The sequence below is a fragment of the Manacus candei genome, unplaced genomic scaffold, assembly GCF_025592945.1.
Source record: "Manacus candei isolate 608988 ecotype Guabito, Panama unplaced genomic scaffold, ASM2559294v1 h1tg000072l, whole genome shotgun sequence".
Classification (NCBI taxonomy): Eukaryota; Metazoa; Chordata; class Aves; order Passeriformes; family Pipridae; genus Manacus; species Manacus candei.
In genome coordinates this window covers 3,868,879-3,896,415 of record NW_026138120.1, presented here as the reverse complement: position 1 = coordinate 3,896,415, position 27,537 = coordinate 3,868,879, and the positions used below count along the sequence as shown (strand labels likewise).

At 37.4% G+C, this 27,537-nt stretch overlaps 1 protein-coding gene across 2 annotated transcripts in view; it reads right to left on the bottom strand.

The window, feature by feature from the left end:
- RFTN1 (raftlin, lipid raft linker 1) overlaps nucleotides 1–27,537 on the bottom strand; it is a 96,040-nt gene that overhangs the window by 24,690 nt on the left and 43,813 nt on the right. For both annotated transcript variants that reach the window (XM_051808297.1, XM_051808296.1), the window contains exons 4-6: nucleotides 20,521–20,629; nucleotides 5,902–6,325; nucleotides 1,166–1,369 (exon numbers count right to left, since the gene is read on the bottom strand). In XM_051808297.1, coding sequence (XP_051664257.1) covers nucleotides 1,166–1,369; nucleotides 5,902–6,325; nucleotides 20,521–20,629 — 737 coding nt within the window. The remainder of the gene's footprint in view (nucleotides 1–1,165; nucleotides 1,370–5,901; nucleotides 6,326–20,520; nucleotides 20,630–27,537) is intronic.

Genomic DNA, 27,537 nt, shown 5'->3' with positions numbered 1-27,537 from the left:
GGCTTTCCAGGAAGCTGTGTGAAAGCATTCCATCAGCTGAACTTTAGACCTTCCTTTTTTTGATACTTGTTTGTAAAATGAAAAATTAGGATTGCCTGTTAATTTCCTGATTGACTTTTACCAGAACTGACTCATATTACTGTGTTTTATCATGGGTCCTGAAATTCTGACCAGCAGCAAAATGGGAATAAGATGCTTGGAAGCAGTTCCCCTATAATTTTGAAGTACAAATCTTAGTAGCAATGTCCAAGCTCTGAGTTACCACATTCCTTTTGAAGAATGCAAAACAAACCAAAATTAGGTGAAAGATTCAGTCATAAGCACTTTAACCATGAAGTATACCAGTCACATAATTTTCCAGTAAAATTACATAATTTTCCAGTAAAATTAATCCAGTTGTAACTTCAGCATTTTTGTGTTTAAGTACTTCTCTTCAGTTGTTCTCATGGTTCCTTGCTTATGTCTCTTGGATCCCTACTATGCACCAAAGTCTGTCTTTGTACAGCAGGCTTATCTTCAAAGCCATGGTGGCCACAAATATAGTACAGACTGGCTACAAGTATTAGGCTGGACTTAGTGCCACATTTTCACAACATGCAAAAGTCTGGGGGGTTTTAATCCTTTTATATTAAGACCAACATTTATACATCACTCTAGCTAGGATAAACAAAAATAGGAGACAATTTTGTAAAACATGGTGCCATCAGGGTGGAAAGGGCCTCTGCAAGAACTGGGAGTAACTGACCACTCGCTGGCCAGATAAAACTCAAGAGTCCTTATGCTGACCTGAAATCAAATCCAGATACAGTGTGTGGCCAGACAGCTAAGAGGAAAGTCACTCTTCTATTTATGTCATCTGCTTTACAATCTTATTAGTTTAATTCACTTTACTTGCTACTGTTTATTAACTCTCTATATTTCCACAATTACAAGATCATCTCTAGTATTGTATTATAAAATACAATACAAGATCTGTTTTCCTTATTCAAATGCCAAAATATTTTCTGTGCTTTCATTCCATTTCACTGAAAGAGGCTGATCTAAAACAAATCTTCCCCAAGCCTATATTAAAGCATCTCCCAAATATCTTCTCTTCAAAGATAATGACCTCTATTAGAGGAAAAGGAAAATAATTACAGCATAATGCTTACTGTAATTTCCATACCATTTACCATTCCAAGGCTGAAGATGCCGTTTACCAATGAGCCTCCTTTCCTGAAGTGATCTGTCATGTGCTCCAGCCAATTTGCTTCTAAGCTGTTGACAGTCTGCCCATTCCTGGAGATCCTCATAGGGATAGTCACTGTGTAATACTGGCTGCACTTTTGTGGGGTTTTTGGCTTGTTGAAGAGAGCGAAGATCTCTGCTTCTACCAAAGAGTAAAAAAAATGGAGTAATGCAACAACCGTATCATAAAATTTCAGCTGAAACAATATAACCCACTGTTTGCCCTTGCCTAATCACACTGTGCAACTGCAAAAAATTCTTTGAGATGAGGTTATCTCCTTAATACATTTTTGCAGTAGGGTCCCAAAACCTAATACAGTATTTTGTTTGCTGTTATAGTATTTGTTACTCATAATGGATTTGCTGTTGACAATAAAACATTTAGAGATAGTAATACCTGAGTACTAATGCAACACTCCCCTACGGGAGCTATCAGTTCAAATATGAAATCTTACTGCAAATTTAGGAGGAATTGCAGTCTGTAAATCATAGTCATGAAAGTATTAAATAGCTTGGGTTTGGTAACACCATGTCATGGAACCAGCCAACAGCAGTCTCATCTCAAGAAAATGCAATTAATCATTCACATAGAGACTATGCTAGCTGGTTCACTGATTTACTCTGGGTCTGAGCCAAGGTGTGACATTGACACAACAGCAAATGAAATTTAAAAGTGGAATTGTGAAGGGTCTCACAAATGAGAACATCATCTAGACTCCGCTCCATATTTCCTCTAGTATATCATAGAAGCAGTTACTGTAGGCAAAAGAGTCATTGCTGACAGCAAAGCTGAGTTTTCACAGCCCTTAAGTGACATCAAGTTTAAATGCAGATATTCCTTCTCAGGAGTATTATTGGCAGGGTACAACTGCCAATAAAATAACTAATAAAAAATTGGGCACATTATTACTTATTACTGGACAAGGAAATAAATGGTAAAACTTCTATTGACTTCCAAATACCAAAAATTCTCCCAAAATATATTAATATAAAAGGTAAAGACATTATAAGAAATTCCTTCATTCAATAAGCTCCTCTTGTTTCCAAGCTATTATAGTCTAACCTCAAGTAAAAGTAAAGAAAGAGATGTCAAGACGAAGGTTACAACTGCTCTCTAACAAACGTCACTGAGCAAGAAGCAGTGTGTAAATTGAAAAAGATACCAGAAGGGAGATGCTCAGAAACAGGCTGGCAGCACTTGAAGAGAAGAGCTGGAAGCTCACGATGCAACCAACATGAAAAGAGATCTAAGGATCACAGACATAAACCATAACTCAAATAGAGTAAAAAGGAATAAATGTTAATGTGAGTCCTCTCGCTGTTTACCACTTGTTTAGAAAGAAATTATGATAATCCCAACTCAGAAGAGCACACACAGAAAGCTCCTCTGATTGTTTTGATTCTGACCCCCAGAACAGACTCATGTTGGAAAGGGAGATTTTCCTTTTGTGTATTAAGACACTAATACAAGAAGCTTGACATGACCCGATGACGTGCGCTCACAGCCCTGAGAGTCAACCCTATCCTGGACTGCATCCAAAGCAGCGTGGCCAGCAGGTCGAGGGAGGTGATTCTGCCCCTCTACTCCACTATGGTGAGACCTCACCTGGAGTGCTGAATCCAGCTCTGGGGTCCCCAGCACAGGAAAGACATGGACCTGTTGGAGTTAGCCCAGAGGAGGACCACCAAGGTGATTATGGGGATGAGGTACCTCTCCTATAAGGAAAGGCTCAGAGAGTTGGGGCTGTTCAGCCTGGAGAACAGAAAGCTCTGGGGAGACCTTAGAGCACCTTCCAGTACCTAAAGGGGCCTACAAGAGAGCTGGAGAAGGACTTTTTACATGGGAATGGAGTGATAGAACAAGCAATGATGGTTTTAAACTCAGAGAGGGCAGAGTTAGATTAGATAGTAGGAAGAAATTCTTCATGGCAAAGGTGGTGAGGCATTGGAACAGGCTGTTCAAGGAAGTTGCGGCTGCCCCATCCCTGGAAGTTGGATGGGTCCCTGGGCAACCTGGTCTACTGGAAGGTGTCCCTGCCTATGGCAGGGGCTTGAAAATATATTATAAAGTCCCTTCCAATCCAAACTATTCCATGATTATACTAACAACAGCAAATCATGGAACTGAAAATCTGTAGGGAGATGGTAGGTTGGATTTGACACTGGGTTGTTACCAACATGCATTCAAAATGTGTGGGAGTCTTTCCGTGTCGACTTGGTTTGTCACTGCATAATACACCAGTCTAACCCAAGTCACTACTGACAACAGTTTTCATCTGAAAACCTGAATCCTGAATCCTCCAGCATGGACAAAGACACCTTCAGGTTGCTTCTAGGTAACACAGTACTTTTGGACATACTGTTGGAATATCTGTGCCTTGCTCACAGGCAAATATTTTTCAACATGCTTTGAAGAGCCCTTTAGTAATAGGGAAAGAGAATGAGCACTACAAAACATTCAGGAATAAAGTGAAGAAGCATAAAAATAACATTTAAAAAACGTTAATTAAAAAAACAAAAATTAAGAACAAATTTAAGATCCCACAAATACTAAGAAATATTAACTTTTTTCCTGAAGTTTCACATGGGGAAGAAGGAGTTTAAGAGTGGTAACCTCCTACGGAACACGTAGGGATAAAAAAAGCAAACCACCACCTGATGCTTTCAATCTTCACGTTCCCAAGGAAGGATGGAGAACTCGTGCCAAAAGTTGAAATACATTTTCCATGGGAGGAAAAGGGAGTGCTGTAATAACAAAAATTCATGCAAGAGTAATAAAGAAATCAGCAATGTTGTACAGGATTTGAGAAAATCCTACTGTAGATGAGCTGTCACATAAAACTGCCTTCTCAGACCTTCAGTCTTGGAACTTATTTGCATAACTCACCAATTCAAAACATAAATGAAAAATAAACAAAGCCAAAAAGCACACACAGAAAGAAAGATAATTGAGAAAACTAAATGCATTTTTAAAACAAACCCTCTTATCTGGCAAATCAGCCACTGTAATAAAATCCTGGTGTGTTCCAGACAAAAGCTGGAAAGACTGAAAGTAATCCTCTTCACATTATGCAGAAATACAGTGAACATGGTTACTTGTAGCAAAAGAATTTCAATGTTCAGTATGGAGAAGAACAGCATCAAAAACATGATTAAACTTCCTAAGTTAACTCTCATAGCATATATAAAAAGAGAAAGAACTGGTCCGATTAGACTTGGAGATAACTAATTTTTAACTATAAAACTGAGAGGTTTTTATGTGTAAGATTTAGTGTTGTGATGACCAACTCTTAAGGGTGTAAACCAGAAGAAATTGTTCAAAGAATAGCTGTGTTTTTACCAAATCTGGGTGCCCCTTTGCCCAACAAAAACTGAAGAAAGTATGGTGAAAGGTTACTAGAGCATGATCCAAATTTGATGGTGAAAAGCTGATTACACCAACCCGCACCGGAAACCAAGACAATAGTCCAAGGAGAGTACAACGCAAAGTCATTCTTGGTCCTACACACACAATTCCCACAGGGGTAGAATTGTTTGACTGAATCTTTGTAAGACTTAAAGAATAGGGATAAATTAAAGTCAAGGACAGTACCAGCTTTAGAAATTCCATCTACATTCCCCTTGAAGAGATCTGTAGCTCATAAGAAAATTAAGGAAAACGTAAGAGAAATCAGCGTAAACACGGTTTTCTTGGATTTAAACAAATATAGGAAAGAAAAGTATTTTGAGGTTTAAACTGGAAATGAGGATTCCTTTTAATTTTCTAAATTACTCTGGTCTACATCTTGTTTTGAACTACAGTTCTTGCTACAGAAGTAACCCCTGAGCATCAAACACCTTATGGAAGTTATTTTGGGACCTCAGATGAGACCTGTGGTCTTTGATGGCATTAAATGACATTTAAAAAGTGGAAAGCATGCCTGAGGAGAAAAATATGTCAAAGAAATGAGAGAAAAAAACCTAGTACATGGAGAAAAATCTTAAAAAGAAAAAAAAAAAAGGAGAGAAAGAATTGGAAGGCAAATTATTAGGATCCCCATTACCAAGACGATCTTTATTATGAATTAGCAAATGTAAGTCATTAACAAAAATAACTGCTGATTTCCAGTAATTACAATTCTGACTGTAGCACTGACCCCCAGCCTGACAATAGAATACTAGGAGACTTCAGGGTCCAGATCACATATATTCCTGCTGTTCCTGACATGGTTTAATTCCAGCTATGTTCACCTGCTACAAAGGGGCTAACTGTGATAAGGCTTTGTGACTTATTCCTTCTATTGCTGCAAAACCTTGTCAGGCAGATTAGCAGGGCTTTTTACTCAAACAGACAAAAAGGACACAAAGATCAAGAGCTCTCAGGGTATAGCAACAAATACAGAGATGAACCAATTCAGCCAAACAGACAAAAATAAGTCTTTACACTCAGGCATACGTATGGGCCATAACAAAGCTGCACCTGCTTATATCATCTCTGCCATCTGAGTTATGCTCAGTTGTTGTGAACTGTGTAACCATGCTGAAATCAGGTTAAGTGGCTCATTTGGGGCATCTTTTCTTCACTATCACAGTGGTAATGTCCCCCCTGCATCCCCACCCCCTAAAGGAGCTGGGAACATAATTGAGGCAATTCTAACTTGGCTTTTATGTAGGAGAGGTCACTACAATACTTACTGCCAGTAAGTGGTTTTAAACATCGTGCTGGTGTTTCGTTCTCTGCTAGTCCATTCATCTTGTCTGCTGCTCCTCTTACACTCAGGTTCATGTGTTGAAACTGTTCCTCGTTTCCCTTCGCAGACTTGAGATTCAGCTCTTCAGCAGCCTGTCCTTCACCTCTACAGCCCTCTCTGGATGTGGCACATTGGTCAGCACTTTCCTCACTCTGTGTTGAAGTACTGCATCCATTAATGCCATCTATTTTCTCGCCATCCGGTGAAGCATGATCCTCAGGGTAATTTGAAACATTTTTATTATCTTTTGATTGCACAGAGTTGTTACTGGCAGGTGTCAGGGAGGTGCTGACAAGACAGTTCTTTTGGGAATGGTACTGAGGTATAATTCCAACAAATTTCAAGCCTTGACTTGCAGCATCTTGAATCTACAAGTTGAAGAAGATTAGATTTTTAACTGTCAAGCTGTCTTAGCTAAATAGAAACACAGAAAATAACACCCTTCAAGGCAGCAAGTATGTCATTTTCCTACTTTTGTCCACTACCACAAGAAATTGTCATGTTGCATTTACATAAAAAGTTATTCTAAAGAAGCAGAATGAAAAGATCCCTACACCATCTGAAATAATATGAAAATGGAGGGGGAAAAAAAGGAAAAAAGGGGGGGAAAGAGAGACAAAATGCCTACATATTTCTTCACAAGAGATAAAAGTATCTGTTTGAAAAGCTTATTTATTACAAATTACTCAAAGTGGTATTTCTTACAAAAAGAATTTTAGTATCATTCTCAATAAGTCAGAGACTTAATATTACATCGGCTGTATTAGGTGCGTGATTATGACATTTTTGCAAGGAAAGGATTATTAATTAACTGTGCTATATGCACCATTATAACAACAGTTGTTGTTTGTCCTATTTTGGATTGAGAAACAAATGGTAGACTTTCACATAATGAGTAAATAAAAGCAAAGCTATATTAATACACCATTTTTGGAAAGATACAGAACTTATATTCTGAGGAACAGAAAATGGCATTGTGACATAAGCTAAGAAGAAGGAAGAAAAAGGAAACTAAGAGGCGCTATCACTAATCCTTTACACTTCAGGTAAAGAAGGAAAAGGAAGGAATCAAATCACAAAAGACCCTAAGAAAAAACACATTGGGTTAGTAGTAATGACAGTTAGACAAAGCCAGAATTAACTAACGAAGGTTTGAGATGAAGCAGAAAGAGAAATCTCTTTCAGGCAGACTCAGCACTACGGATGCACCATCCATTCCAGTCACCAGCCTCACACCCCTCAAACCCAGGAGAAGCTGCAGTGCGAGACAGACTTCTGTGAAAACATATGAGTGTCTACTGCTTCATTTATCAAAATCAATCACTGAAATTAAAAGGTTTCCATGTAATGTATACTCTTCGTGTAATGCAAAGTCTAAATACACATATATGTTTCAAAAATAAATGCCTCGAGAATGGAGAAATTATTTCATTTTCTCTGCATACCATGTAATTCAAGAGAGTTAAAGTGTTTTGATTATTCTTCTACGCTCAATTTAGTATCAACCTGGGAGAAACAGGTCAGTGAGGGGGTTTTTCAATAGAAAGTAAAGAGGAAGAATTTTGTAAAATTTTTTTTTCTTTTTAATTTAAGAGGAAGCTCATGTTCGCGTCTCTTCTATCCAGATTTTTTTTTTAATGAATCATTTACTTCCTGGTAACGTGTTACCTGATCAACAACAAGAACTTCCTCTTTCAAACTACTATTATATTTTCCATGTTAAATTAACTCTTGATTTCATGATCACAGGAACTTAAAACAGAGGTCTCCAGGAAACAAGGCAATGGTCTTCACAGGTGTTTAGCCTGGAAAACATGGGATGCTGACTTAACTAAAGCTCATTGCTAAAGAGGACAATAACCTCTAAGAGGACAATAAAAACACCACTGGCAGTGTCCTGATCAAATGAGTATCTGTCTACAAAGAAAGTTAGCATGTAACTTGCTCAGGAAGGTTTAAGTGAATGTCAATAACAGATGCATTCATAATATGCTTAATGGCCCAGACTCTCCATTGTAACTTGATTAATACTTTTTTATATAGTCAATGATAGAGTTACAAATTCATTTCATCTCTTATCACTCATCTACAGACACAACACTACATTTGTTTAGTAGGTTGCAGGGCAGCTAATTAAAGAAATTTAACTAGTATGCAACTGTTAAAGTGTTTGGGGATAGTATATACATAGTAATTTTACTGGTCCTGGTCAATAAAGACTGCTTGTCAATCTATACCAGACTCCCACGCTGCAGTTTGGATGAGAACAGCTTTCACAGATATTGTAGCAATGCTTTACAGTCTTGGCTTACTCAAAAAAAAAGTGTTTGTTCTAAGGAATACCTGATGCTGAGGTGTTTCTTCTGAGGCTCTTGTTCTGAGAATGGAAATGGGAGGAACTAAGAGTTGAATTGTAGTCTAAGCTGTATTATCCTAATAGTTTAGCAGAAAAACTGGAAAAAGTCTGTAGCCCTTTCCCAACAAGTTAATAGACAGTATACAGAACACAAAATCTTATTTAAACATGTATTTCAAATTTTCCCAATTATATATGGTGGAACCAAGCACCTCATTATTTTCAATAAAGCCAATTTATCAGGAAAAGCTACATCAACAGTGTGATGTATGCTGCAGAACAGCAGAGTGATGTATCAGCAGACACAGTCTCTCCCTTCAACTTTCTACAAAACCACGAAGAGGCTAGCTCTCACTAGAAAGTATAAAGCCTGAGCCTGAACATTTTCAAACTACAAAGACAATTCATTTTTTCAGCATCCTGTTGAGAGCTTAAATACTATGAAATTTTAGTTGTCTTCACATCCAAACTGAATTATGCCATCCAGTACAAATTCACGTTTCCTGTTTCCTGTATTTCGAATACTGAATATTTGAATTATAAAAAAAAACAACAAACCAAACCAAAACGAACCCAAACCTCAGTAACTGGAGAGGTTGTGCCCAGGAGCTATGCAGGACAGAAGGACTGTTCCTAGCAGGTACCTGTGGTTTTTGAACTCTGAGGCATTCTGTGCTGGTACACACAGACAGATATGTCTCTTCCAGCCTTTTGGGAAATTATGTCAGTGTTGGGAATCGGCAAGAGGGCAATGCATGGGAGAAAGCAGGGGTAAAGTTGCATTGAATGGGAAGAACAAGATGCTACTCGGATAGGATCACCCAGGATATATTCCAGATTAGATAAACAACACAATTACCTGTCTTTATGTGCCAGTTTAGAGCACTAACAAAGACTACTAAGAAAGGCCTGTGAATTACTGCATTGTATGACTAAATGCGAGGAAAAAACATAAAGACAACAACTGCATCTCTACATTTTTCATATCAGATAAGAAGATTAATAGATTAAAAATGCCCTTACATGAAGTGATCCATACTAATTTCAAATGTTTTACTGACATTTTTTGTACTTTAAATATACTACATACTTGCCTTTTACATCTTTGGAAATTGTGAAAAGGGAAATTCCAACAAAATTGAAAATAAAAAAATAATCTTTGCTTCTTTCCCCAGATAGGAACAGAAACATTTTTATTGCCTCATAAAGCGCTGCTTGGATTACATTAACCACAAATACAAGACCAGATCTCCATCACAAAAGATGCTATTGTTCAACCACAGAAGCAGAACTTAAACTTATTTATTTCAATCTGGATAAACATCCAAGTGGGTACATCCAAATTCATTTGTAACCCGGTTGCAACAAATTGGATTAACGTCAGTTTAAAAATAGAGTCTGCATAAAGAAGGGGTGAAATTTCACATGCACAGAGGGCCAAGGCAGTTAAAGAATTTAATGTCATCCCTATAATTTGCTTGATTAGAAACCTGGCATTTTCCCTGAGGGGAAGAAATGACAGATTTAGCCTTTGCTGTCTGTGACATAAATACCAAATCTCCCACGAACTTTAGCAGGAATAGGAACAAGCACCGTGTCCAACCCCGATGTCACTACCTTAATTGAATTTTAGCTGGAGCACTTGTGTTAACATTCTTAACATTTGTGAAATGTTATTGTTTATTTCAGAACTGCCTGACTGCTATTTTTACACTGCATTTGGAAAGAAAAGGACCCATCACCAGCATAACGCAGTGTCACTAAACATTACGTGGATGTAGCAAATTTATATCTCACCTTTTAAAATTATTTTGGTTCTCTTGAAGACTCCCTACCTAATTAGAAAATGGCTGACACTCTAAATTAAAGGTCTGCAAAACCACACCTGGCAATAAGTATGGCTGAATGATGAAATCCTCTTTTCTGGAAACTACTTGTTTTTAGTCTACAGATCTCACAGTCATGTGAGAACCCACATTCAGAAGCTCATTTTGAACAGCCACATACAGGTTTTCTTTTCAAATCTGTTTTGAATAAAGACACTCGGCAAGTCCATTGTACAGCCCACGTATTGTTTGTGATTCTGTGTTTCTTGTTGCACTTTCAGCACCATAATAATCTCCTATTGCTAGCAAGCATGATGGTACTCTTATAAATATGGAAACTCAAGGATAGAGATACCATGCTGAACAGAATCATACACCTTTTGTCAGTTTTGGCAATTGCTTACAGGGAGATCCTGATCGTATCCCTGTGGGATGGCACAATGAAAATCAAACACTTCCATCAAGCTCAAGATAGTACTCCAGCCACATCAATAAAAATGCAAAATAACACACAGAAATTTACTAATGAGGACCTCTCTCCGATAAGAATTTCAAACAAATTATTTAATAAGTGTTAGGAATTTCCCTTAACTCTTTTATGCCAGGATTAACCCTTATTGGGGTGAATCCAGAAGAAAAGTAGTTTTACTAATGTCATCAAGGCACTCTAGTTTACAGCAGTCCTAAATGGCCTCAAGGCTTACACTTTCTCATTATTTTAAAACAAACCACCTTTAAAACCTAGGCACTAGGACTGAACATTTCATTAATAGGTTTGCTGTATGGCTCATGATATAACTAGATATTGAAAGAATTTAGTAACAACCCAGTAAAGGGGACTGCTGCTAATATAAACAGTAACCCAGAAATAATTTATGAGGAGCATATATAGCAAATATGCACTCAGAGAGAATACAAGATTTTCAAGGAGCAATGAACTGGTTTTCGGTGGTCAGATGCAGCTAGCTCTGCTGGGAACTTCGGGAAAGACTGCTACTTAGTCCAACTGATGGCCAAACATATGGCCTTGGAAACAATAGCTGGTTAATTTAGCCCAGAGCTATCTATTTAAACCAAGCATGAACTTAGTCAATAAAAGAAATGCTTTTCTGCTTATTTAGTTGTTGTTTCAAAAAGAAGAAGGATGAAAGCATTAGAACTCATAATGTGCACCAGAAACCAGATGAGTGTATTTTTCTACCTTCTTTTTAGGATTCAAGCAGATCTCCTTTAACAACAGCACCAGGATCTTCATGCAAAGAACATGAACTTGTGGTTTGAGGAGAATGCTATGTACTGTATGCCAGGGACTGGAAAAGTATGCTCAAGACTACAGTCTTCCAACTGTGTCCTCCTTCATTAATATTTAGTAGTACACATTTCATCAGAAATACTGCACATCCCCCTTGTAGTCTGTTCATTTCTGGAAACAGATGTTTAAAATTAAGACAGGCTTCTAGTTTGCCCCTGATATTTTCCACACGTCACACATGCTCTTTCCTTAGAAGACAGCAACAGTCATCAGGAGTTTATTGCTTATTTTAAAATCAACTAAGCTTAGCTAATGCTCTGAAGGAGGGATTTAGTTCTTTCTATATGAATCAAAACTTTTGAAACTCTGGTATTTTTGCATCCCTAATACTACGTTAAAAAAAAAAATTCCACTAACCAAAGAGCAAAGCATCAATTGCCAATCGTCCTATTACTCTGAGACTGTCACTACTTGCAGATTTCCAAACCAAACAACCTTTCTGACCAGGATGTTCTGTCATTTAAGCCTGTACTTTCTATGCATTTTTAACCTTTCCCAGTTTACACTGGAAATTCTGATTTTAAGACAGATAGTTCAGGTTCCTATACATATAGGAAAATATAAATGCTGCTTTTAGAAAGTAAAATCCCAGTCTGCATTCAGGCTTTCAAATTACCAAATATTTTCACTGTCAATTACACCACAATAGGCCATCAGGGATAAAATACTGGAGAGATGCATTGGAAAATGTTACTATAATCCCAAATCACAGAACAGTCCTTTAAGCAGTGTTGTTGGCAGTGTTTATATATGAAAACCTTGACCAGAATTTTAACATCTGGGAACTTTAGATAAGACTACCAGAATGAAATCAACAGATCCAACAGAAGAGGATAGAGTCCAGAAACAAACCCAAAAGGTAAAACCTAATCTTTCCATCTTTGGAAATCCAACAGAACCATTAATTTGCCATTTTGAGCTCTCATTGCATTTGTGGTAGAGCAGAATAAGGCACTGAACAGGGCAAGAAAGCAAGCTTTGCAGTTTTACAACGTGCCCATTTGTAGTAGCCTCTGCAAAAGTGAACTGAAAGCTACAAACAGCACAGGGAGAAATGTACTGAAGTAAGAAGCTACTGCAACTTACTCCTGCACTGATTAAAACAGAAGATGGGATCTTAAGGTAGTGTTGCAGGAGCTATTAAATTACAGCAAGCTACATGTCTCCTGCTACTCAAGGCAAGGCAGACATGAGATTAACAATTTGGAATTCCTCTTCAGCTTGCATTATTTTTACTCCTGAGAACAATACAACCACACTAAACACGTAGTGCAGCATGGTGCAAGTACACCTGCTCCTTTTACCATATTTCATTAGATGACAGGTCTTGAAACCAGTCTCATCCTCTGTGGTCCTGGGTGTGATGATTCTTCTCAAGTTATCTCCTTTTAGCATCTGTTTCTTCACTGAAGGCAAAGCGTGAACATTGCTGGCCACAGGCTACAAAGGTTTGGTGAGTGTGGTACCTGCTCGAAAGCCACTTAACATACTTGCATCCTCTCACCCTTGCCATAAACTCTGAAAGAAAGTCCTGAACTTATATACCTAATTTAAGACTTATTCCCTAAAACTTGTTTTAGCCTTGGGATAAACTGCTAAAGAGCAGGCAGCTACACTCACTCAACCCAAATACTTGGTATACATTGTTTGAAAAAAGTCTGTGGAAACTCTTGTCCAAAGCTCTTGCTCTAGAGAACTGGCATTTTCAAAATGCAGATCATGTCCTATCCAGGAATCTTTTGCAAAAAACTCCTATGATAACGGGTGAATAAAAGCCAGGGGAAAATAAAGATTCACAGAGATGTAGAGTTGAGTATTGTATCTAATAACCATTGTAGCAACTAGCAACAATGCAATTCAAAACTGGGACAGTGGTTTAGTCCATCTCTGTCCTAGGCAATGAAAACAAACAAATAAAAAGGTTCAGGACAACCGGAATATTTTAAAAAGTAGGAATTCCATCTCAAACCTATAGGCTTTACATTTAATTTGCAGGCAACACTTTCTTTTCTTTTTAGATCAACCAAAGAGTGTTTCTTTAAAATCGCATTGTTTCATCAAGCCATCTGTTACTTGTAGCCAAAATTAAAATTTGAACAATTTGCCCATATTTTATTTTAGCACAGTATAAAATATTATCAAATTCACTGTTATTTAAAAAGTTTTTTTTCCCACCAGACAGAAGTAGGATCATTAAAAACATCAACGACATACTTTATAATATCTATTTTTATCTTGGACAAGGGGATGACTCTGGAAGCTGCTGGGGGCAAAGGATTATAAAAGCACAACCAGGCTCCTGGGAGAGTCCTGAAAATAGTTTTGCAATGTCCATGGAAGATATATATCAACACCACTTTTACAGGGCTTAGTCAAAAGAACACAAGTTGAAAGAAGCTTAACTAGGAACAGATGTTTCCCTTCACACCAGGTTGTTTAAAATACAGTATATGCTATTTTTTAACATCTCTTGTTATATATACACTTAAAAAATGTTAACAGAATGCACTTTAATAAATATTATCACAGCAGATTACAAACAGCTGAACCATTGATGTTGAGTTTCAACTTCTGCTTCATGACCATATCTACAAACATCCAAATACTTAAAAAATAGAATAGGGTCTGTTTGCACTGAAAACTTGCAGAAAACAAAGTAGCCAGTTAAGTGCTTAGCAATGGTTTTCATTACAATGCACTACAGAAATAAACGTTGTATTGTTCTTTTGCAAATACCCTGGAGAGTAAAGGTTTTGGGGTGGGATTTTTTGGGTTTGTTTTAAGGATGGAAATGATTTTAGAAAAGATTGAGATCACATCTAGGTAAGTAATCCTAGGTAATAAACAGGACTCTAGAGGGGTCATTTTCTAGCCACAGAAGTAAGTCTGAACTGCTTGTTAACTGGAAGAACAAACCTCTGAGCAATATTAAAGATGCAATTTTTCCCCTCTTCTATCTTTTACTGCCACCTGCTCTGAGAGTGTACCCTGCAGGAAACTTCCAAACAGGCCAGCTAAAACATATCTCAAGTAAAGAATAATGCTTAGGATTACCATAACCACCTAAGGAACCCTGGCACCAACAGAGCAATTGGAGACTTCTCAGAAGAGATCCTTGTAAGAGTGCAGTAACTGAGTCAAGAAATGCACCAACAGACTGGTGCTCTTCAGAACACATATGCTGCACCTCTTTGTTCCTTCTAAAAAAGAAATCTCAATGCAAAGATTAAGAGACGAAGAATAAGTAATGACAAACAGAAAGAGACAAGAAAGTGAGAAATACTGGAACAGCTACATAAACCCCAATATTTTTCTTAGCTATTGTAAGTGAAAGTAAAAAAACCAAAAATTGTAATATTAGTAATTTTCAGATTATTTTCTAGAAAATTACAGATTTTTGTCTTCTCATTTGCTTGTCATACTGCTACAAACACAAATAATTATATCTATATGCATATTATTATGGAGACACCGATACATTTATCATCATAATTAGATGCTAAAGAGTTTTAAAACTCAGAGGCTGAGAGCTCAAAATCATTCAATATTGCTTTCACACAATATGTGGGTATGTGAAGTCCCCTGTTTTCATCATACAAAACAAATGTTCATTCTTATGTGAATAAATATCTAGAAAGTAAGTTAATCACTCCCTTGACTAGAAACATCTATGGAAAAGATTTAAAAAGTTCTTGAAAATTCATATAGGCATTTAGCTATTATTTTAGAGGAGAAACAGAAATCCTCCTAAATACTTCAACCATCCTTCTATCTAACTTAAAAGAAGCCTGAGAGTTAACCTGTCATTTACGAGCAACAGTAATACAAAAATTCTTTACCAATTAGAATCACAACACAGATGATTGCAGAAAACGATGTGCATGAACCAAGCAGTTATCCCGAAAACTCCAAAAAGCTACATGTGAATGGAGAGGAAAAATCAAGACAGCAGGAAAAGAAGGATCTCAGTATTTTGATAAAAACACCAATATGGAGAAACATGCAGTGAGACTGAACTATGATTGTTTGGGGGGTGTAGCAGTTCCTTACCCAACCATTCAGTCAGTCTCCAGCCTCAGGCTCCCTCCAAAGGAAAGAGGGTAGATAACAAGCAGGAGGATCAAACCCCTCCAAGAAATGTCTCGCCTTTCAGGAGCACACAAAGTTCAACTACAGTTTAGTAATGCATACCAACTTCCACTGCATAAAGTAACACTTGAAACATACTAATACCTGGTTCCAGTTTTATTCCTGATAACATTTTCTTTTCCATAAAACTGTCAAGAAGGCTCAAATACAGTAGATCTTTTCAGCAATGCAGGATGTGAGTTCTTCATACAAGTGTTAGTATTGTACAGCCTTTCTTTCAAAATTGTCCAATTCTCCACACAACTTGCCTCTGTACCAGAGGGAATTGGTGGTCACACTTTCAGATGCCAACTCCAGAACAAGTACACAGGTGGCAGCATCCTTGCAATGTGTTTTGTTGGCATATTCACAGAACATACCAATTTGGAAGGGACCCACAAGGATCATAAAGACCAACACCTGGCCCTGCATAGGACCATCCCTAAGTCACACCATGGGCCTGAGAGTATCATCCAAATGCTTCTTGAACTCTCAGGCTTGGTGCCATGACAACTTCCCTGGGGAGCCTGTTCCAGTGCCCAACCTCTGCACGAAGAACCTTTTTCTGATGTCCAACCTAAATCTTCCCTGACACAACTTTAGGCCATTTCCTTGGGTCTCTAGAGAGAAGAGATCAGCGTCTGCCCCTCCTCTTCCCCTCACGAGGAAGTTGTAACTGCAATGAGGTCTCTCCTCAGTCTCCTCTTCTCCAGGCTGAACGGGCCAAGTTGACCTCATGTGCTCCTCATAGGGCTTCCCCTCAAGGCCCTATTTGTCCATAAAATCTTTGCTAAATGTAAAAAAAAGTATAATGACAGACTGTCAGGGAAGAGAAACAACAGGACTGGTGTACATATGCTTCCTCTGGGAAGTCTCCAGTCTGTCTGATGAAACTCTTCCAGCCATGAAGACCAAGTTTCCTGAGCTATTCCTCCCTGGGGCCCCACTCCCTTAAGCCTGAGAGGTACCATCACTTCCTTGGCCCAGCAACACTATTATTAAACAATAAGTGTCAACAAACTTATTGGCAAAGTCACTGCATCAGCAGCAGTCGAGATTATTTGCAAGGTGATTTGGACTACAGAAGCTGTTCTGAGGACCACTTAAGGGAGCGACACATTACTGGCATTTGTACTCACTGAACTTGACCAAGACATGAGCAGAGGGAACAGCAATGAGCAGATCTGACACACACTGCCTCATCTGGCAGATTTCATCGCACAATAAACGTCACTAAGGTGTTTCAAGATGGCAGTCATGTTCCAAGTGGAACTGGTCCACTTCTGAAAATGTAAACCCAATTATTGATCAGTACTGCCTTAGGTTTGTTGGGAGAAATTAGACGAATTTTTGAGTTAAGTAAGGGCAGACCAGTGGGGAGGGGTCCTTGTCTAGCCAAAAACACAAAAGGAAGATGCCTGCATTTGGATTTCAGTTAAGCTAAAGCATTTTTAAACCATGCTTTTCTGTGCTTATCATACTTCCCCAGAGAAGGATAATGAGTCCATAGGGAAAAGAAACATGAACCCTGCAATGGCATCACAATGAAAAAAAGTTACCATAAATGAATTTCCTCTCATTATTAAGCAGGCAACCAAGGATCCAAAGATGCACTTCCTAAATTTTAAAAAGTCAAAACTGGGAAGACATGGTACAGAAACAATCCTCCATTCCCTTTCACCTATACCACAAAGATATGAGTGTAGCAGTAAAACCTTCTGCCTGTTACAGTTCTTCTAGAGCATGTAACTCAGATTGGAACAGAAGACAAAGGTCATGAGAAACATATTTGGCATTCATATTTGATTGTGTATTCAAAATAACCCTTTTCTTGTGATGTCAGCCTAGCTTCTGCTTCCCTTACTTGTCTCCATAGATTCAGAAGAACACTCTCAGATGAAAAAAACGATAACAGGATACACAGAAATAAAAAGCAACTAAGGAAGTAATTAAAGGCTACCCTATCTGACATGAGATACAAGTCAAAGTATTACAAAACATGGTATCTTAGAAGTAACATCTCTGACTTTCAACTACTTCAGAATGATCTGAGCCACAGTGATCAGAATTTCAGAAGTTAGCTTTGCTCATTAAAAAGCAGATGAGCAAATCTTTAATCTCTGTTTTGCCTGAGAGCTAAACAGGAGTTAGCACAGGAGTGCTAATATCAATTCAGCAATATAGTATATACATAACAGTTACTTCTTTCATTGTCCACAAATTATGTGTCAAAGACACCATGGGACTATTTTAGCTCTTTAGGACAGGTTAAGTTGCACAGATCCAAGTGGATATCAACAAACAAAGTGTGGTGATGTCAACACCATTCTAAGGTACAGGAGGAGTGTATTTTATGCAACACTGTGTCCCCAGTCTTGCCATAGCCAGAAACCACAGTGGTGGTTTCAAAACCAGCAAAGAGAGTGGAGAATTGGGACAGAGTCCAGCAGTGTAGAAGGATCTCAACAACAGAACACAGGTTTGACCAGAGAGTCTTCTTTGGCATTTCTTAAATGTCTTCTAGTCAACATTGTACTGAGGCACTTCGTTTCAGTCAGCAAAAAGCATTCTCCAGGTGAAATAATGTCCTTGTTTCTACCAAATTATAACATTTATATGGAGTTATAGGGAAAAAAAGCATATATAGAAAAAAAAAAGCATATAATACCTACACTGTATGCCATTACAAAATTTTTTTGTGTTTGCAGAAGGAAGCAGTTAATATTCAATATGAATTTTCAATGCAACAAAAAGTCAGTTAAGAAAAGTTATTAAAATTGCATCCTTGTTCAAACTCCAGGTAAACAATACTTGCTCAGCAGTGCATAATAAAATTAACAAAATTAATTTTCTCAGGGTATAGGAATTTTTTGCGACAAGTTTGTAGAGAAAATTTTGACTTCTCATTTTGTTTTGAAAATATAGCTATTCTATCTGGTTTGGGGTTTTTTTTAATACAGTAATTTGCAATGCAGTAAGATGGTAAACCTGTGCTAGAAGTCTCTGTTATGAAAAGCTCTGTGATCAAGGATTTGCCTATTCAGTTAAAACATTGTATTAACTTCAATTGTATTCCACAGTTTGAGAAGAATTATAGGGCTGTTCTTTTCTGAAAGCAAGCAACTGCTCTCTCTAACAGCTTTTTGTTACTGCTTTCTTTGAAGAACATTCTTTATTTTTCATTTATTTTGTTTGTAAACATCTGGTTTATATGCCCTTAAAAGCAATGGACATTTTTGTTGCTCAGACAAATTAGTTAATAGGACAATTAACTCCTACTCCCAAACAAGTCCTGTTTCCTGAGTTTGATTTACATAAAAGTGTTGAGAATTTCACAATTGTTAAACAATTGTGTTTAATCAGATACAGACAGTGACATAGCACACACTTGACAGCAACAGCTTCAAAGAACTTCAAATTTCTCTACATCAAATAACATCTGAGGATGAGCGACATACTCAGCCTACAGAGAAAAGGTAAATATACATTCTAGCTATTAAAATTTAAATTATTATCTTTCAAAAAGGCATCTTCATAACCCCATAATCAAATGGCTTCTACCAACAGAAACATTTCCATGTCTAGAAAAGAACTCTAAAGAGTCTCAGAACTGGATATTTATGGAAATAAGATGACTCCTGGATTGTCATTTTGTTTTCATGTTAGCCCTACTCTTTCTGAAGTTACATATGAAAAGAAATTTTCTGTCACAATGATGCACAGCTTTGCTACCAGTTGTGACAGTTACGCTGATATTTCTCTTCTCTGACTTGAAGAACTGAAGAATAAAATCAAATGTGTTGAAACTTACACACAACAACTACACTAGTTTTGCCTAAGTGTAAATATATTGAAACAATCCAAGATAACATCAGAATTGTAGTGCAGTAATGCAGTTCAACCTGAAGCAAAATTCAGACTCAAACTTTTGAACGTTATTAAGTGTTCAGAAAACTTCAGTTTGTTCTGATACCAAAATCTATATATCTTTAAGTTTGACAACAGTGATCAGATAGTTATAGCTGCATTATTTTTAATCTAGTTTTTACAATTCATAGTAAAAAGGAAAGATCTAATGAGTGTAGTCTGTCAAGCTGAGTCCCCATCAAGAAATTTACTCTACAAAATTTTAACTATTATCACTGCAAGACGAAATAAAAGTAGAGGAGTATACCTGCTTACTATTCTTACACCTCACAGCTAAGTAAATATAGTTCTCAATGCTAGTTTATATAAAGTGCAACAGGACACAACAGATGCTGCAAAATTTGAAACATCCACAATGAATCTGTCTTCATTAAAATGGACATAACCTGCTAATTTCCAATCTGGCAGAATATTATAGTGTCAAAAATAATTTTAAAAAGAAGGCAACAAATAAAGAATTGCAGTGTTCTCTTCAAATTCACCAGTATATATAATAGCTAATTGAAAGCAACACTATTCTGGATGACAAAAGGATTTAGGTTACCAGTACCATCTGTAACTGCTCATCCTGTAATACTGAACCAAAACTTAAATAATCTGGGAGTTTCCGGGAGGTAATAGGCCTTTTATGTAAAGTACTATCTAACAGGCTATTTTGACACTAAAATGGAAATTATATATATTGCTTCAACATAAACCATTGCACATTATAGGACCATCTTCTACACTGGTAACTTAGTTGATACCATCCATATATGATAGATAGGTCACTCTCCTGTGACACTACAAATAATTTTCTCATAATAACATGATCAAACTTATTTCTCTCAATAAGTATAACTGCCCTTCAGCTACTTAAAATTATAAACCACCAAATTCTAGTGCAGTGTTTCAGCTGGACAAAGTGTATACATATCCCTACTGTCAAACTGACAGGACTAGAAACAGTAATTATAGTGCAAATAAAAGCATACTGTGTTTTGGGGTTTGCCCCCCCTTTCTTTTTCTACTTACTTTTTTAATAAAATCAGGTATCTCCTTTTTCTCTGAAAGGTGGTTAAAAGAGGAGCAACATTCTACCTCCAGGACATATCCTTCACTACTGATGTCACCTTTTGGAGACCTAAAGAGACAGACAGAAAAAAAAGAATCACTTTCTGTTGTTAAGACTGGATACTCAGATATCCCATTTATAAATATTTCTCCTGGAGACCTTTATACAAAACTTTGGTTCCAATACATTGAACCCACTGAGTTCAATACAGTTCTGACAAGTCTCATCTACCTGGTAGGGGAAGAAATCACACCAGTGACTGCAGATGATAGAATGCTTCGGGGACTTCCAAATTTCTTTATCTATCCAAGAAACACTTTGTCAGCCTGGCATCTATGGTCAACACCAAGGAGTTGCACAGGTGATATAACTCAGAATACACAGAAAGAAAGTTCCAGTGCAATGGGCTGACAGATGCTTTGGGCCACACAGGGCAGCCTGATGTAAGATGTGTTTCACAGACAGCAATTAAAAGAAATCCTTTCTCTTATCTAGCAGCATTCCAAGTCAACATATAAAAAATCAGTGCCTAATCAAAGTAGTTTATCCTTCAGTCTTCCCTTATGCTTTGCTGTTGAGACATTTAAAGCAGTGTTAGAAATCCCTCCTCTTTCAGAAGACACTAACTCCTAAAATAATTCAAAGCGTATGGCATTTGCTGTATACATTGCTGAACAAAGCAGCACTGTGGAGACACGGTATCGGTCAAAATACGCCAAGGGAAAGTTTGGAAGTTATACTGAATGTTCCTGAGAAAGTCTGTAGGCATGGACTGCAAAGAAGTGCTACTGAGTGCACTTTTCGCCTCCTCTGACCTCTCATGAAAGGATACATCTGATCAATAAAGGATAACTAAGGAATCATATGTTTCCTCAGTTCTTTAGGAGAACACATAGAAGAATGCACAAAAACAAAGGCTAGCCTGTATTTCTTGGGAATAGTAAGAAGTTATCTAACACCCCATACAGAGAATCAAAAGAGTTAGTTTGAAGTAAAGAACTAATCGTGACCAGCAGTTGTCTGATGCACTGGGTACCTACAGGACAGGAAGAAAGGTACAGATGTTTGAACTGAGAATGTTGAGGAAGCAGCAAAATAACAAAACAAGGGGTTTGCAGACTTGCCACGTTTGTAAAAGCAAGTCTGTGCAAAAGCCCTGTTCTGGGGACTGAGACTGTGTGATACGTAAAACACGCTTCAGCTACAGATGGTCCCAGGGGCTTTCCCGAGATGCTAACAGTTCCCTGGAGCCATGAGATGTGTAGGCTGCTGACTGCAAACTGGCAGTGTGTTTCCTAGGCAATACTGCAGACATTTTCTGAAGTATCACATTACGTTGTATTTTGTATTGGATCCTCCCCCTTTCACACAAGCTACACTCTCACTTCATTTCTCTCATCTCACTTACATGTGGGACAGGTGGTACCTGACTCTGCATTGTTTGGTTATACTGAAGTCCTTTTCCCATTAGTTTTTCTCCTCTTTTCTACGTTTTTCTTATAACCTGTGGTCCCACGATTCTGGAAAAAAATTCTAACAAATCACTGGTGTCCATGAAAACTCTCCAAACATTATCCAAATATAGGACTTACAGAAGTCCTTACTGGGGGACTAGAAGTATTCTACCCCTACTCCTCTGTAACAGGCACACATGAATTAACTTAAGCAGTCGGAACAACTTTATCAAGAAAATAAAAAATCATTCTGTGAGGGGCAACACGTGTACTGCAGACAACCATTGTGCAGATTTTTCACCACAGATGAATTCAATAAATTCAAGGACATAAAAATAAACTTTAGAAAGTCTCCCTGCTAGAGTACTTACTACTATACCTACATTTTTTTTTTTTAAATCTGAATATGACCAACTGGAATTGTAGCCCTGATGTTATCTAGCCATGTTCCAGATAGAAATAATACGAACTAGGGCTCTCTAATGCCCAAGCGATCAATAAACCATCAGAACTGCCACTCGATATTGCAATGTGAAGTCCACACAACATTAAATGGAGCAAACACAATTCTCCAGTGCTTCAGCTGTTGTATCTTTACAAACCAGGAACAGGCAGCAAGGAACCAAGCCCTTTCTAGACAACCAATCCCCTTTTGGGGTGTCAACTGCAAAACTCTACAAATGTGAGGAACAAACATCTCTGCTATTTCCCTTACTGGGATAAACCATCACAGTTCCCTTCCAGCCTGGCTGAGGAAGCAATACTCCCCTACCAGAGACTTTGAAATACTATCGCTCAAAGTTAAGGTATCAAATCCCAGAAATTAAGTATGCACCATGTTATTTCTGTGCCCACTCTTTCGACAAAGTCTGTTCCTTACAGAGTGATCAACTCTAGCACTACTGTAAATACTTGCTGAAACACACATGAAAACTTACTATTTTAATTACTCTGAAAGAATGAGAAAGACTGTATTTTCATTTTAAACCCACTGGCTACCTGTAAAAATAAATTCGTTTCAACCTATAATGGTGAGGTTTATATACAGGTGTAAGGATTCCTCTCCTCTCCCTTAACAGCTCCCTGGGCTCTGATTGTGTGAAGTTTTTTGAGGACCTGCTTCTAACCTCTTTGAAAGGAGTAAGAGTGATCTGAGATGCAGATTATAGCCATAAAAATATAGTTCTTACTACAACTGCTCTAAAATGTCCTGTTTATTTTAACTCTTTCAAGAAGCACTTACTTTGAAATACACTTGCTGCTTGGAAATATTTAAGTGAATAGGAGACAGTGAATTCCTCCTTTAAGATTCTGAGGGCTACCTCTGCACTAGGGTTCATAAAGAAACTGCATCAAATACCATTGTACTCTGTTAAGAACATTATTTTATGGAACACACTTAACAGTTTCTACTAAAGGTCGTAAAATCCTAAGTTAAAATCTTCCAACAGAAGTACCCTATATTACTAAGAAATATTTTTCCATGCTTTCAAGTAAATTATGTCCATATATGTTAAAAGTATGTCTTTGTCTATACTGGTAGCTTTTACCTTTTTTGGAAAACTTTAAAAACCTGTTATTCTGTCAAAAACAAACAAAGCTTCTCATGTAAAAATAATAAATATCTGCGGATATTTACATGGTCACAGACCACAAAAATAATTTTCTGAGCAAATCTAGGTGGGCAAGAAATTATTTCCAGTCTCTATGCAATAATCAATGCATTTCATACAAGTATCATGAAGTATTTCATAGATACCATATAAGTCTCACATTAAACTCTTTGAATATTATTAGTATAGCCATAAGGAAGTAACTAAATATAGGTACAGGTAAATTCTATACTGAACAGAAATTAATATAGTTTTGGGTTTATTAATTTAATGGGACTACTTTTAGGATCACTTTCCTTAGAGATTATGAATTATGATCCCCAAAATACGCACATCTATCAAGATCCCAGGCAACATGGAAAAAGTCCAAAGAGCACAGTTCATTCCACTGCTCTGTTTTGAAGAATTGATGTAAATCATTTGAGAAATAACCCAATAATCCACCAGTTTTATAGTACAGGATGTTACTGGGAGTCCAATGTACAAAATATTTTAAAATAAATGTAATGAGTTTAAAGTTGATTTCTACTTTCCTATAATAAAATATTTCTCAACAGAAGGCGAAAGAGAAATGCTGAGATCAGTTTAGTCAAAAAAATGTGTGAGCTCCAACAAGAAAGATCTTCTTTTTCTTCTGGATGCAGAGTCAGCAATTTCTTCCTTTTCTTTTCCTCCTTCTAAGTTGGAAGATCAAACCTTCCTCCCTTCATTGCCTGCAAACATTCGGGGGTTTTTATTACTTTTATTACTCCAATTAAAATAAAAAAATCGCTGGGTTAATTAAAAATGGCCCAGTCCTGAAAGAAGCACACCTGGATACACTCATGCTGTACTCTTCTCAGAAGCCAAGATGACTGGAGAAGCTGGTACATCCCAACTCATTAGAATGCCCTGTACTCACTCTAACACATTTTGTGACACCTGAAAGGTAACAGAAGGGACAGTGTGAACAATGCCAGCACTTGCCCTGCAGTGAGGAAGGGCAGTCTCCTGACCACTGCTCCCAGAGAGGATAACCACTGGTTAGCCATGGAGATTTACAGGAAATTTCATTGTAACTTGTATACCCTAGGCTTTCATTTGTTTTTCTTCCTTTGTTATATACCTCGTTGTTTGTTTATCCATTTTCCTGAAAAAGGATTTTTCTGTCACTGTAGGTATCTTCAGTGACCACCATGGACACCCTTAACCAGGGGATGGCAAAGTGCTGAGAGGAAATTTCAGTCTACCTGATGCTGAGCAAAGAGACAACATTCGCAGGCCTGGCAGGGTCAGGGTAGAGGGTACCCTCAAATGTTACCAGTACAGCTGAGGACCACAGCAGTGTCATCCTGAATTCTAAATAGCACCTCTAGTGCCACTAAATAAGAAGAAAATACATATAATAAATAAGATTTTCCCTTATAATTGGAAGTTCTTGGGCCAAAAATATTTTACGATGGTTGTTGCAGTAGGCTGTCATTTCCTGCACAGCTGTTTGTTGTTAAGCACCATTTCATGGTACATAAACCATAACCAGCTGTGGAGTACCAGTAACTTACACAGTAACTATTAAAGCTGACAACTCAATGTCTGTTACAAACTGGATTTCCAATCCTTTTCAGACACAAGAAGGAATTGAGGAAGCCAACATTTGGTCCTAATCTTCCTGAAGTTCCCCATGCCCATGAATTTGGCAAGCTGAAACACACTTGTAAACTGCACGGACACTCTAAAATAACTATTTGATTAAGATGATGCTGGGAATGTAAGTGCAGTTTTGAGATTTTCCACTACACAGGAAGAGCTCTGCAGTTCAAAATATAACTGTACATTCATAACAAACTGATCTACGTTACAAAAAAAATAAAACCACACCAAAGTGATTAACGTGAGCAGCTGGTGTCTGTATGATTCCAGGTTAAAAACCTAGGAAAGCTAGAATATCTGAAAACTAAGAAAGCAGCAACTAAAAATCCATAGGTTTTATGATGCCCACACAACACAAACAAAAAAATTAAAAATTTTATTTTTATAAAAATAAAGCAGGTATATTGTATCATGACAGCCTCAACTCTAACCCATGTGACAGTGTTTTAACTTTATTATCTAAACATTTTCTTTACTAGAAATTTTCTTATATAGGAAGCCTTATTACTGGAATATATATTATTAGTTAGTAAAATTTATAAACATTTTTTTAATGACAGCATATAGAGTTCCTTGAGAAAAGTTTGGGCACATATGGATACATAGGTATCTTTACTGTGCAGTGTTTATAATTTTGAGAACACGGATGAAAGAACATTTATTTTGGGTCAACGTTCAAAGTTATTGTGAGGAAATATGTATTTCTTTGAACTCGTAACAAATAGCAAGCTTTCAAAACTCAAGCCATTGTCCTTTGAGCTAAAGGAAGATATCTGTTGACTCCTGGGTATAGAATAAATATCTTTTCGCTTAAGTTGAAATCAGCCTGCTGAGAGCAACAACACCCTGTATTTGCACACAAACATGTTTGATCCTAATGCTCATGAAGACAAATTCAGACGTTTCTCATCTTCAGGCTTAAATCCTACATGAAAAGCAAATAGATACACACACACACACACACATATGCATTTACATTTGAATTAAAGATATATTGTACCAATGCTAAGTACCTACTTTCACCAAAGCGAAAACACCAAAGTGAAATACCAGCAAAACCAAGAAACTGTAAAAATCTTGGTTTACTATTAAACTTTTGAACTCAGTCTGTCAAATTCCTTTGCAGATAAACAGAATTCTTGTTAGCCAAGTGATGAAAGTTTGCATTACAGGATTAATGGATATAGGGAAATTACAAAAATAGAATCAGAATCATCTCATCAAGTAAACCTCTGCAACACCTGACACCTCATTATTTTTCAGAAAGGGAAAACAGCTGCAAAACTGTTTGAGGTAAACATACAAATTTAAAACATTTAGAACATTTAGAAACTCTAAAACAATTATTCTTAAATCAAACTACTTAATCTACTTCTGCACAGTACTGTTTCCCTGCTGATTGCTTTCCTGACTGGAGGCAAAATCTGTAGATTGCACGTCCTAAGACACAGGTTGAACAATGGAGATAAATTCTTTGGAATTCAATTTATATCCCTTGCTTTTCTACCGAGGCAAGATGGAGCATCTGCAAACACATCAAAACTATTGTAAGCAGACTGTTTATGAGCCCAGACCATGTATCTTTTCTCGTGAGAGAGAACGGAGCTTATTTTCCAGTACACAGTATTTAGAAAGGGACATTAAACATTTTAACTGACATTGAATTTTGAAACTTAAAGATACCAGGCAGAGGTATCACACTAGGGGAAGCTGGGAACAAATTTCAGCAGCTTCGTGCTATGGTTTTGTTATAGTTTTGTTCAGGGACTGACTTTGAGATTTCTCTGCAGGAACAGGTTACCTGCCACAGCCTGTCCAAAATAGTACCGCGCACAAGACACCTACACTGAGATTGTTGTGTCAAAAACCAGTGAGTATGGAAATAAAAGGGCAAGGAAAAAAGGTTACTACACACACAAAGAACAAACAATCTCTGTTCTTAGGGGGAACATAAGCAACATACATGTTACTGTCCTTATCTTGGTTAGCCAGAACCTCCCAAATACACCGACCATCCCCTGACCCTTCCACCAGCAGAGACACGCTGTCACATGTTCACACTCTCCAGGGTACCACCTCATATTCCTTTTCCTGAGATTCTTGTCTTCAAGTGTAAATCAGTGTGAATCTACTTTTCTCAAGTGGAATCAACGTGAACCAGCAGGGCATGGCCTATACTTCATACCTGGAGCCTAAATTCAGAAAAAAAAACCCTGTAAAAACCTGGGCTTGAAGATTTTTCTTTGCATAATTTATACAAGATGTTTTCTCCAAGAAACCC